General features: G+C 34.5%; 1 protein-coding gene and 1 long non-coding RNA gene across 5 annotated transcripts; one reads left to right on the top strand and one right to left on the bottom strand.

Annotated features, from left to right (window-relative positions):
* The first annotated feature begins 4,179 nt into the window (after positions 1–4,179).
* On the top strand, positions 4,180–6,292 carry LOC134249590 (uncharacterized). Of its 2 annotated transcripts, XM_062731924.1 has the most exons (5): positions 4,180–4,373; positions 4,582–4,664; positions 5,004–5,048; positions 5,770–5,955; positions 6,038–6,292. In XM_062731924.1, exons 1-5 carry the CDS (start codon positions 4,196–4,198, stop codon positions 6,140–6,142), a joined length of 597 nt encoding a protein of 198 aa, XP_062587908.1. In that variant the 5' UTR covers positions 4,180–4,195; the 3' UTR covers positions 6,143–6,292. The 2 variants fall into 2 exon arrangements, with proteins under 2 accessions (XP_062587908.1, XP_062587909.1); XM_062731925.1 differs by lacking the exon at positions 5,004–5,048.
* A 220-nt stretch (positions 6,293–6,512) lies between these two features.
* On the bottom strand, positions 6,513–9,941 carry LOC134249589 (uncharacterized). 3 transcript variants are annotated; one of them, XR_009988315.1, is made up of 8 exons: positions 9,814–9,941; positions 9,256–9,341; positions 8,902–9,005; positions 8,516–8,682; positions 7,924–8,209; positions 7,559–7,830; positions 7,213–7,346; positions 6,513–6,639 (listed from the first exon to the last, which is right to left on the bottom strand). It is a non-coding gene; the product is annotated as an uncharacterized LOC134249589 (long non-coding RNA). The 3 variants fall into 3 exon arrangements; XR_009988317.1 differs by having other exon boundaries at positions 7,623–7,830; XR_009988316.1 differs by lacking the exon at positions 7,559–7,830.
* Positions 9,942–10,443: the final 502 nt, after the last annotated feature.

Raw genomic sequence — 10,443 nt, 5'->3', positions numbered from 1 at the left:
TGTAATTTTTTAACTGGGAACTGAACGATCATTTTTGATTTCAACATGACAGACTTATCCTATCAAGTTCAAAGGGCAATCTATTACAATAGCTCTTTCCAGGTATCAGTGTATCATTCCATTTAATTTTTTATTCACCTTTTATTTTTATGAAGATGCATAAATGTTCTGGTATTCAACGCTTGAATGTTTTCACATCCACTGATGCAACTTGATCTGACATTTTGGCATCTTCGCTAGCCAAGGGTTTCTGATACGCTACTCTCCTCATAAACCCTTGGCCTATGGTGTTCATAGAAATTGGGATTTTTTTCCAGAGTTCTGATTGGATTTCGGTACACCCACGTCGACCAATCAGCAATTGTTTTTTGTAAATGACGATATTTGCGTTCGGGATACATCTTCACTCTTTAATCAAACGCAAGAAAACAACGATCCGTAAGATAACATTCAATTCTATTAATAGTAGGGATGTCAAATCGGTCAATTTTTAATACTCGGTTACTCGGACGTTTTTCCGATCGAGTACCCGGGTACTCGGTAAAAGTCTAAATAAATATGAACAAGTTAATTGATAACTGTAAAACATTGAAAAAAAACCACATGGTCTGATAGGAGGCTTACCTGTTAATGTGTTGTAACAATTATGACAACTTTGTGCCCGACGAAATTCAATCTAACATTTTTTTAAGTCCAATTTATTTATCAGATAAATACAAGAAATAAAATCATAAATGGCTCACAGTGGTTTTGTTTTAAAAAAAATAATCTGTACCCTAATTGTAATGTAACTCTATCAGTGCGTTTGACATATAAGTGATAAGTCGTCAGAGCTACATGTACAGTATCAACTTGATCAAGTTTAACAGAGCGGATTTACGATCTTCGTACACTTTCCGATCATTGATTTCATTAAAATTACGAGACGGTATGTTGTAGTTTGGTGCAACGATGGACATAAGATTTTTAAAACCTTTGGATTCAACCATTTGCATTAATTGGCACGTAATTAAATGCATCCATATCAACAATCGCACGTGCAATATCTTCTGTCTCTTTCCCCGAGAATCTACGGCTTCTGGAGAATTGACAAAATTATCTAATTTATTTAAACATAATAGACCTTAAACGATGTTCAATGAAAACAAATAATTAGAGCAAACTAAACATAAGGGTAGAAGACAGCCGAAGGTGAGAAAGGCCAGGTAGGTAGCAGGTGCTTGGTCACGGTAATTACTGTATAAACACTGCCACAGGCGACAACAGTCATTTGGAGGCACAGGAAACCCTAATTACTGTATGCACAAGTGCAATGAACATTTTTCATTTTAAAACCGATGTTTTAAAGCATCAATAAATAAGCTTAGAAATATTTTAAATATACATCCGAGTAACCGAGTACCGATTTTAGTATTCGATACTCGGACGTTGATGAGTACCCGGTAGCCATGGTGTCATCCAATATCTTCTAAATATGTGAATAAGAATCTATATTGAAGCTTCAGATTTGTTCTATAAATAATGAATAAACATAACTCAATTATTACTTCTGAATTATTCTTGAAAAAACTTTGATTTAATTTTTTTTAACATTAACACGTGTCTTTATTTCTGGCGATGACGCAATCTGTGCGTACCTGATAGATTCGAGATCACGTGACGGAAAACAATCCCGTCTTTTGACTTCACCGTATGCCAAGGGTTTATGAGGAGAGTAGCGTATCAGAAACCCTTGGCTAGCGAAGATGATATTATAGAAAAAATGGCCGTGCTTATGTTTTGTTCTGGGAAATCCAAAACATGTGTCCCATCAAAAAGTAAAATAGAAGGTGCAAAATGGCATCATCTGACAAAAATTATGTGAAAGTTTCATTAAATTTCATATAGTGGTAAAAGAGGAGTTGCGGATAAGAGATGGGTGCCCCAAAGTGGAACAGAGGGACATACAGACACACGGACAGACGGACATCCCGATCACTATATACCCACCCGCTTTTCAAGCGGGGTTTAAACATAGCTTCTATAGGCTTGTGCCTTTAAATAGAACTTTTTCTGGCTTCACAAGGAAATTTGGTAGTTGATAGTGCTTCCCAATTGAAAATGCATGGCGTCCCATCTGAAATCGCTTCCTATGGGTCTGTAGTAATACTTTAATCTATATTAAAGTGTCTTGTTTTTGAGAAATCGGAAACACGCGTTTTCAACCCTTCTTTTAGATTTGTCACCATATATAGTTGTAACCTTTCATTTAGGTTGGCACCTTTTATTTAGATTGTAAAGATAGTCTAGTATTCATTCCACTTAAAATCAGCGACGTCTTCCATCAATTAGACGTGATCTTACTACATGTAGGTAGGCGTTAAACTAAATATAAATAAATCGTTCCACAGCCTCCCCTATGTCACACAGCTGACAAACGGTACATCTGCTTTGATATTTTTGATCATTGAATCAATAGAGCCAGTTTGGCTTGCTGTTATCTGCATTTTATAAGGGCCACTAGCATAGCATTTGCAATTTAAAATGCCATTTCAAACCACACATATGCTTGAGTCATTTGTTGATTTTTTTTTTCATTTCCTAGATGGATGTATAGAAGTTTAAAGTTTGTAAACTTTCTCAAATACATGTATACAATTATAAATAATTACAGAAAATGCCATTTACAATTTTATCAAACAAAGACTTTCAATTCTAGACATTGTACATGTATATAGCATGTCTGTAAAAAGATTGAATCGTTGATTATTTTATTGAATTTCTCAGAAAATTCTATTTTTAGTAACCATGGCAACACCATTCATCGAAATCAAAAACCGATGCACTATTTTAAGTATCTTAGTGTTGTCTACTTTTGTGCCAAGTGATATTGAAATCAGACCAAAACTGTAAATGGAGTAGCATTTTAAAGGAATTTCTCAGAAAATTTTATTTTTAGTAACCATGGCAACACCATTCATCGAAATCAAAAACCGATGCACTATTTAAAGTATCTTAGTGTTGTCTGCTTTTGTGCCAAATGATATTATATCAGACTAAAACTGTAGAAGGAGTAGTGTTTTAAAGAAATTTCTCAGAAAATTCTATTTTTAGTAACCATGGCAACACTGTTCATTGAAATCAAAAACCGATGCACCATTCTGTGTATCTTAGTGTAGTCTACTTGTGTGCAAAGTTATTTTGAAATCAGACCAAAACTTTAGAAGGAGTAACGTTTTAAAGAAATTTCTCAGAAAATTCTATTTTTAGTAACCATGGCAACACCGTTCATCGAAATCAAAAACCGATGCACTATTCTGTGTATCTTAGTGTAGTCTACTTGTGTGCCAAGCTATATTGAAATCAGACTTAAATTTTAGGAGGAGTAGCGTTTTGAAAAATTGTTTACAGACGGACAGACAGACAGACAGACGGACGGACGCCGGACGCATTACTATCGCATAAGCTCTTCTGGTCTCTGACCAGTAGAGCTAAAAAACGTATCGAACCGAAAATCGAGATGGTGAATCGAAAATTGAACCGAGCACTTATATCGAACAATATCGATATTTCGGTGAATCGTTTCAGCCCTAGTAATGCGTCCGGCGTCCGTCCGTCTGTCTGTCTGTAAACAATTTTTCAAAATGCTACTCCTCCTACAGATTTGGTCCGATTTCAATATAACTTGGCACACAAGTAGACTACACTAAAATACATAATTCTGTGCATCGGTTTTTGATTTCGATGATCGGTGTTGCCGTGGTTACTAAAAATAGAAATTTCTGTGAAATTCTTTCAAAATGCTACTCCTCCTACAGTTTTGGCCTGATTTCAATATAACTTGGCACACAAGTAGACTACACTTAGATACATAATTCTCTGCATCGGTTTTTGCTTTGATGAGTGGCAAGGATCATTTTTCTATTTATTGCTGTTTTTAAAGTTTCAAGTCGCAACTGCTACTTTTCTCTTCCTTTGTTTTAAGTATAAACCAGTAGAGCTACAGTCTCTACAGAGACTTCTGGTTATTTAATTTTTAGTGAATGTAGATTTAAAATACTAGTTTTGCTCATTTAAGTCTCGAACAAACCTCTTTAAGTGGAGTTGTTGAAATTTTATTATTACAATAAAATTGATTTACATGTATCTTCATTCTTTGTCTGAACCTTAAAATACATTTATATTTTGCCTTTTAGAATTAAATGAAGGGACAGATATGAAGGACTTGGATGCTATCAAGTCCGCCTTGCAGCTAACAAAGAATAAAAATGTCGAGAACAGATTAGTGGAAGAAGTTGTTCGCGCCAAATCCATGCTGGAACGTCTGCGAAATATCGCTAAATTGATGCATGCTGTACTGGGCTTGGATCAGAAAACTATTGCAGAAATTAAAGGTATTAGATTAACTTTAAATTTAAAATTAGTTTATCATTTATTTGCATTAAACATTACAATAACTTTATTACGTAAATATTTTCTCGATAGACCGTAAATTTTTGAAATAACACAAAGAAATCTTTCAATTTTATTTTTAACGCATGCTAATTAAATAAATAAATCATGCACTTCGAAAAATATCCTAGTATGGTTATCTTTGTTTAGGATATCAACACCCGCCCCCTGCCGTACATCACGTGATGATGGCGTCATTGCTGTTACTTGGACACTGGGAAGAGGAAACAGAGGTACATAATATGTACTTTCTTTCTGTTTAAGTTTTGCTTTATCGTAGAATAGGCAAAGTTTGGCGATTTTCTTTCATCAACAAAACAAAAAAGATCATACAATTCTTTCATAATGACTTTTATTAGTTGATTTATAAATAGTCAGTACTTTTAATTGGTCAAAGAAAGTATTTTACAAAGTCATTGAATTTAAGAAAACTCGATAAAAGAATAATTTCATTGATTTTACAAAAATGGATGATTATGCCGTTTTTAAATAGTATGTATAGCAGACAATGTTGAGCCAGTAGTATTTTGATTTTGCTTTTTTATACTCATTTTAATTGCTGACTTTTAAAGAAAATCGTGAAGCGTTACAACGATCCAGACTTCCAAAGTCCAAGTGTGAGGGTTATTGCATGCGTACATTGTATTGCTTTGTCCCTTCATGACCATGCTTTTAATTTTAATGCATGAAGGAAATCTTTATTATCAATCCCATCGCAACTGTGATCATTTGAATAAAAGTTTTGAATATGATTTTTGTACTTTGCTTTTGATATATCAATGAATATCATCATCTTTTTAAAGATCAGTGCATCTACATTTTAAATAAAGATGTGGAATATTGATTATATTAGAATCTAACACAATCCCATTGATAAATGTACAGAAGCTTTCCCCTGTCTCATGAATGTATAAAATATAAATTATCTTCATAAATATGAACATAAATCTGCTTTTATCCCATATACATATGTACGTATACCCAATGTGTTATTCAAATCTATTTACAAATGTATAAATTTGTTTAAAGTTCTCACGACAAGCTTGATATGGTGTCGGTATGAAGAGATGTTTCTGGGACTGTTTAAATTTTTTTATTCATTTTCCTCTATTGTCTAAAAAAGAATTTAGATTAACTTGCAGAAAAGCGTTTTATATAAATTTTCTTCATTATTTTTTTAAGCTTTGAAAACTGAAAATATCAATATGAAATGTAGAAGTTATTTCCTATTGTATTTTTGTTATTTGAAAGTACTGAGTATCATTTTCTACCAAATGTGTGAAATTATAGATACGAGTCTGAAATATTTTGACTGAAAATTCTTTTTTTTTTAAACAGGATTGGAAAAATGTGCAAATTGCTCTGGGAAAGATGGGAAAAGAGTCAATTAAAAGGAAAATTCAAGAGCTTAAGGTTGACGATATACCATTAGATGTTGCTCTCGGAGCACGTGATTTGATACGAGATTTTACTTTGGATCAAGTGCGCATGGTCAGCGCTGGTGGAGCTACTTTTTATATTTGGGTATGTTTTCAACATAAATGTTTTTAATACGTTTAAAATATTTAATTGATATCTGATGTTTATATTGTACGCTTTTTATCAGGTTCGAGGATTAACGGAAGAAATTGAGAAAAGGAACGCAGAAATTGTCCACACGGTCCGTCCAAGAACTAGCAAAAAGAGAAGAGAGAGAACGTCAATAGCTTAGAGATTTTTTTTCTGATTCCTATAGATCATTTTATGCTGCCTAAGAATCTGAATTTGTTTGTGAAAATTGTTTGGTTCAAATTCATTTGCACCATGCTATGCAAGTGTTGTGCTTACATGCGTTTTTGCTATAGAATAACTTAACCATTAATTATATTGTAAGCTTTTCAACTGCAACAACATTTTGACCCCAACCTTTCCTTTGACCTCTCTTTTCTTAAAAAAAAGTGTTAAGGTCTCACACAAGGAAATAATATCACTATATATTACTATATAGCTTGAATTAAATTATTTAATTTATTAGACTCTCAGCAGAAAATTCATGAAAGAGAAAATAAAGATTAATGCTTAAACAAAAATTTGAGATCAGTAAAAATATGCCTTATGCAGCTTTTAAGAAAGAAAATCGATAGTAAACTTACCTACCCCGAAATGCACGTGGGATTCACATGTTGACAAACAGCCTACACACCATCCAGGAAGTTGCATCATGCGCACCTGAAAAGAGTTCCTTTTAATTCAGTGGGATAATTCTGCTAAAGAAATGATATTCCTAGTACACGAGTCCAATTTTAATACTGTAGGCCTAAAACAAATTGCCAAAAATGATAAAAGAAAAAAAAATCGTCTTTATATATATGGAACTTTAATTGACTAAGTTCATTCTGATTGGCTATTTCCTTGCATAGGACCTTTAAGACAACTAAAAGCTAATGAAATTAAATGAAATTTGCACAAAATGTCTCTGAGTTATTTATCTTTCATATACTAGTGCATCAAAATTTATCTTTGTCCTTAAGGGATGAAAAATAGAAGATAACTCTTCCTAACAGATTATTGAATTTTAGGATAAATTTCTGTACTAATTCATCTTTGTCATATTAATTTCAAAACTTGAAAAAAATTTAATAAGTGAATTATTCAGAAAAAAACATTTGAATGAAATGAAAGCTGAAATATTGTAGTTTTTGGCTATCTGCTAAAAAATAATTTCAGCTCTAATTAATGAGCTCTAATTATCAAAGTCAGAGACTGGAAAAAATGGTGTCAACAGAGACTTCAATAATGTACCTTGGAGCTTTGGTAACAGTGATCACCGATTAATGACTGGTGATTAAGATAAGGGATTCTTAAGCAGTGGGGGGTGATGAGGCTTTTCCATCAGTCATCAAAGAATGGAGTTTCTCTTAGTAGTCCTGGCAGCTCTAAAATAAATAAACAACACAAAAGTTTACAATACCTAAAAATGTGCACCACATACAATGCATATTCTCAGAAAAAGTCTACAAGTATACAGTTAAATAATTACCATGCCAAAAAAAGGCAGTCTGGTTAGATGCAGCTTTTCTTTTTATATGAGAGGTATTTTATATATAAAAATTTTAATTCTGACCAAACGTTCCCTTTAAATAATTACCATGCCAAAAAAAGGACCAAGATGGTTGCATCAACATCAATACAAAAAAGGAAGTATTCCTCACAACAAAGGCCAGAAGAAAATAGGGACCACCAGCCCAGTCCAATCTCTGGTTCCCATAAGAAGACTAAGTAAAGAAGAGTTTCAGGACATTGTACGGCCACAGAAAAATGGAGTGTTTGCAGTTATAGATGCCAAGAGCCGAAGCAGCGAGATGAAGTTTTTACGACCCAGGCCAAGTGAGGTCCAGCCAGTGGACACCTACATGGAATCTATGTCAGATGACCCAAATTCAAAATTATACAAAGTACTTCACCAAGAAAAGACTGCTAAATTGTGGAACAATGCATTTAAAGAACACTCACAGAATTTTCCAGCCTGTGATGGTCAACTGGACTGGAATCAGCATGGGGAGGAAAAACGAAGCCTGGCATGGATCCTTTCCATTCGATGTAAGAAGTGCCACTATACCAGTCACCGAGAAAAGCTTTACGAAGAGGTGAGAAGATCTGGCAAGGGACGAAGAGCTGCACAGCTGAATGTGGCCATGGCTGTCGGTCACCTGGGTACCAGTCTTACAACAGAGGGTATGTGTGGTATGCTTCTTGGTGCATATACTGAACCAGCGTCAGCCACCAACATGCAACAGACCTGCAACAAAGTGGGGAAAATTATAACCGATGTAAATAAAAACAGTATGAAGAAAATTCGGCAGAACATTCAAGAACTTAATGAAAAATGTGGACTTCCGGATACCCCCATCAAGGCGGAAGGAGATGCTCGGTACAATAATGCCACCTTCAGTGCCATTAGGAAAACCCCATCCCAAGCTGCCACCCAAGTGACGTATACCGTAAGTGAAAATGTAACTCAGAGGAAGAATGTGGTAGCAGTTTTCTGTGGGAATAAACTATGTAAGAAAGGCGCACATCTACGAAGCAAAGGAAAAGAAGTTACCTGCCCAGGACACGAAGACTGCACTGCAACCATTCCTCCGGAGACCACCATTGGAGACGAGAAGCGATTGGCCGCTAATTGTGTTGGTGAGTTACAAAGTGATGACCGGCCACTAGTCATATCCCATTTCACCAGTGATGGAGACAGTGCCGCTGCATCTGGTGCATCTGAAAAACAAGGACATGTGATTGAAAACCTTAAGGACTTGCGTCACTTCTTTAACTCTCAAAGAAAACAGACTGCTAAGGCTCCATTCAGCAGTCACATGTTTCCGGGAAGAACCAAGGCCACAAGAGAATCCATGCAGAGAAGATTTGCCTTGGACCTGAAGCTTCGATGCAGTACAGAGTACGAAAATTGCTTCAAACACTACTCCGGCGACTTACATTTGATGAAGCGTGCTATGTCTACTGCGGTTGGTTCCCTCATAAACTGCTACCAGGGACAGTGCGGGAAGTCCTGTCAACTCTATTCCTTTTCCTGTCGTGGACTGAAAAGCAATAAGTGGAAATCTTCAGTGTTGCCTAGTGACTTTGAATTAAACATGACAGAAAAAGACAAATGTTTGTTAAAAGACTGTATAAATTTGACTTTAGGACAAAGTATTCTTGATAGAATCAAATATCATACTTGTACACAAAAATCTGAATCTGTAAATAGGGCATATTTAAAATCAAATCCAGAATGTATTACAAGTAGTAGGAATTTTGAAAGTAGAATACATCAAGTTGTGCACTTACTGAATAGGGGTCATGGAAACTCAACACTGGAACTTTGTGAATCTGTAGGGGCACCTGTTGTCAAAGGAAGTAGAGTGGTCCATCATCTAAAACAACAACAAAATAGACAAAATTACTTTAAAATGAAACAAAAACTGTTAAAATATAAATTTCAAAGAAAATTCTACAGATCTAAAAGATATCAGCTGTACGATAAAAAATCTAAAGACACTTACAGTAAATCATTAACAGATCCAAAATTAAAAAGGAAATTGTAAGACTGTGAAGGGGGGGGGGGGGCATTGATGATATGTACATGCATTTCAAATGTATAAAATTTGTATTTAAAAATATATTTTATGAACTATCTTACATGTAATAATTGTTTTTATGGTTCATTATGCATTGATTATTTTCAACTGTGTAAATGGGGAAAATGTGGACATGTGAATGATGTATTATTGTATATGTAAAATGTGACATTTTCTTATACGAGAGAGTCTGTACATGTAAAAATGTTATATTCTTTATCATTTAGCTCATTAAAATTTTTTGAATTAAAAATCTTGTTTTTCTTACCTGTGTGATGAACACAACAAAGGTTACAGAGGTAATTGGTAGAAATCCGGGTATACGGGTGTCAAAACTGTCCGATGGTGACCAGACTGCATGCCACATTGTTTATCTGCCATTATTGATCTTTTCAAGGGGAGACAACTCCTGAAATCGGAGAAATTTTAGTGAAAATGAGAGTTACCTGTCCCTCTTTAGGTCTCACACAAGGAAATAATTTCACTATATTACTATATAGCTTGAATTAAATTATTTAATTTATTAGACTCTCAGCAGAAAATTCATGAAAGAGAAAAAAAAGATTAATGCTTAAACAAAAATTTGAGATCAGAAAAAATTAGGAAATTAAACGAGACTTACCTTGGTAAAGGCGAAGTTTGATTCCAATTATTGGAGTAAATAAAAGGCACTGTAGAGATAAGGTGAATAGTACTGCGCAGCCGCCAAGTCATTGCTTCAAAGCTAAAATTTTTTGGGTTGATAGATTTGCAACAAAACATCAAACCCAAATTCATTTCACTAATATAATTTCAAATAATACATTCACCACCTGCAGGGTGGGAGGGAGTACCTTATCTTACAGTGCCTTTTATTTACTCCAATAATTGGAATCAAACTTCGCCTTTACCAAGGTAA

This window comes from Saccostrea cucullata, unplaced genomic scaffold (genome assembly GCF_032062105.1).
Source record: "Saccostrea cucullata isolate Sc308-1 unplaced genomic scaffold, CSIRO_AGI_Scuc_v1 ctg16809, whole genome shotgun sequence".
Classification (NCBI taxonomy): Eukaryota; Metazoa; Mollusca; class Bivalvia; order Ostreida; family Ostreidae; genus Saccostrea; species Saccostrea cuccullata.
The sequence above is the reverse complement of the archived record's forward strand: the minus strand, read 5'-3'. Positions and strand labels throughout refer to the sequence as shown.